Raw genomic sequence first — 2125 nt, forward strand, 5'->3', positions numbered from 1 at the left:
CACTGCTCTGACCACTAGGCCATCACCCCCCTCTGTTACAAGTGCTGTCCCAATTCTTCAGATTCCATACACTTGTGACCTCCCTCCTATGGTGAACTTCCTCTGTGTGATGACTTCATAGTGTGACTGATTGGACTGGGCAGCAGTCAGTCAGTCAGCTCTACTCAGGGTGAAGTTCGCTGCAGCAGCTGTGAACCGAAGTGGCAGCAAACCCAGACTTGGTCCAGCCGGCTGCTTTAATAAAACAGGTCGGCAGCATTGCTGCTTTCAGAAACTTCTTCTATTTCGGTCAAAGATCTCATTTCAGTCGGTTCATCATCCACAGTAAATGAATCAGTCCACACCGTATTAATCTGAACAGAGTATTTATTAGTTCAAAGCTTGTTTTCTGTTTATTTTAATGTGATTCCCATGATTTAGCAGAAAACTGAGGATCTGGCCTCTGCTTCCAAACCAACAGCCATTATTTAAAGGTTGGAAAGCGATGAAGCTCCAGGCTTTACGCCTCCATACAGGTTGGTCCTCAGAAACACCAAGAGTTTCCTCCAGGCGTCCTCCTGGGCCCGGGAATGTTCCAGGGTCTGCCCCCCCCACAGAGCCATCACTGCAAACAGCAGGCGGTTATCAGAGCGGCAGCAGAGTCACAGTAGCAGCTTTAAAGACCAGAGGAAGACCTACGCTTTTGGCGTGACTGAACATCTCTGAACACACTGGCTCGTGCGTGTGGCGTGTACGGTGGCTCGATTAGGTGACCTGCGTTAGGATACGACAGGAGGGTCAGTAGATGGCTGTTCCCTGCTCGCTCCATCATCGCCTTCATCTGGAAAACAGAACATTCCCAGTCATTCAGACGGTTACCAGCAAGGAAAGGTGGATGGATACCAGTAACACCAGCAGAGACACACCTAGCATAAGTATTCACACCCAGATACCGAATCCAACCACAAACCTTTATTCACTCAACATCTGCTAACAAGAAGTAATGTAGAATATGGTTTTAATTAATTTTTTTTTTTTTTTTTTTAAGACCAAGGAGTTTCAGTTTCGCCGTCATTCAGGCCCTGAATTTTATTGATTTATTTTTTCCTTTAGGTTAGCCTCGTCTCAGAGCTCAAACTGTTTCCCTTCTCGTTAGCCTGTAGCTCAGACTGAATGCTTATCAGCAGTTGAAGTCTGAACAGGAAAAGTTTTACTGTCTGCAGGTTTTGATGCCATTAACTTCAGCTTCTCTACTTTCTTTTTTCTCCAGTAGCTCCACCCGACCTGGTTCTGTTAACCTGTGACCCCTTCTGGAGGGAATCATCGGCCACTGCCTAAGTTATTTATATCCACTGGGATTAATAAAGTATTTCTGACGATGATCCACCCCGTGTCGTTTCTGGCTGAGCTTTACTGGTCCTGAATCCTGGACATCAGTCCTTTATGATGAGCTGGTTAGTCTGTTTCTCTCCTGCATAGAAAGACCTTCTTGAGTAAAGATTTTCTCCATCTTCACAAACCTCCAGTCAATCATTGCAGAAGGTCAGGTCTGGTTTCTCCCAGCAGATAGAGGAACCCTGAAGGAGAGTTCTTCTCTGCACGGTTCCCTACATGCTACTTTGGGAAGATGGATTGATGCTAAATTGATTCCTCCAGCAGAACCAGGCTCAATGTGAGCGGCCATCTGCTGAGGCCGACTGGGGTTCGAGGAGACAGAAGCAGACATAGAAAAAGAAGCATAAATAAAAAGGCCACTGTCATCAAAAAAAAAAGTTTAAAACAAACTTTTTTTTTTTTTTTCAAAATTGAAGACGTTTCCCATACTATCAAGAAAGCTTTCTCAATTCAAAATGTCTGGAGTAATGTAGGGCTCCAGGCTTTATAGAATTGCCCAAAAAAGGCAACTGTCAACCAGCTCCACTCTCCAGAAAACAGTCAGGCAGGATTAAAGGACTAATGTCCAAGCAGGATCTAGAAAAACAGTCTAAGCCTACAGCAGCATAACTATAGAGATAGAATGAAGCGGAATGATGAAATAGGGGTCCCTATGTCCTCCAGCAGTCTAAGCCTATATCAGCATAACTATAGAGATAGCTCAGGATAACCTGAGCCACTCTAACTAGAAGCTTTATCAAAAAGGAAAGTT

The 2125-nt window shown here is 44.7% G+C and overlaps 1 protein-coding gene across 1 annotated transcript in view; it reads right to left on the reverse strand.

Moving 5' to 3' along the window:
- Nucleotides 1–351: 351 nt before the first annotated feature.
- The window catches only part of LOC107092204 (acyl-coenzyme A thioesterase 4-like), a 17683-nt gene continuing 15909 nt past the window's right edge, over nucleotides 352–2125 (reverse strand). The window contains exons 9-10 of the mRNA XM_015386534.1: nucleotides 679–820; nucleotides 352–604 (exon numbers count right to left, since the gene is read on the reverse strand). Coding sequence (XP_015242020.1) covers nucleotides 468–604; nucleotides 679–820 — 279 coding nt within the window. The 3' untranslated portion in view covers nucleotides 352–467. The remainder of the gene's footprint in view (nucleotides 605–678; nucleotides 821–2125) is intronic.

Source organism: Cyprinodon variegatus, unplaced genomic scaffold, assembly GCF_000732505.1.
Source record: "Cyprinodon variegatus isolate N-32 unplaced genomic scaffold, C_variegatus-1.0 Scaffold370, whole genome shotgun sequence".
Lineage (NCBI taxonomy): Eukaryota > Metazoa > Chordata > Actinopteri > Cyprinodontiformes > Cyprinodontidae > Cyprinodon > Cyprinodon variegatus.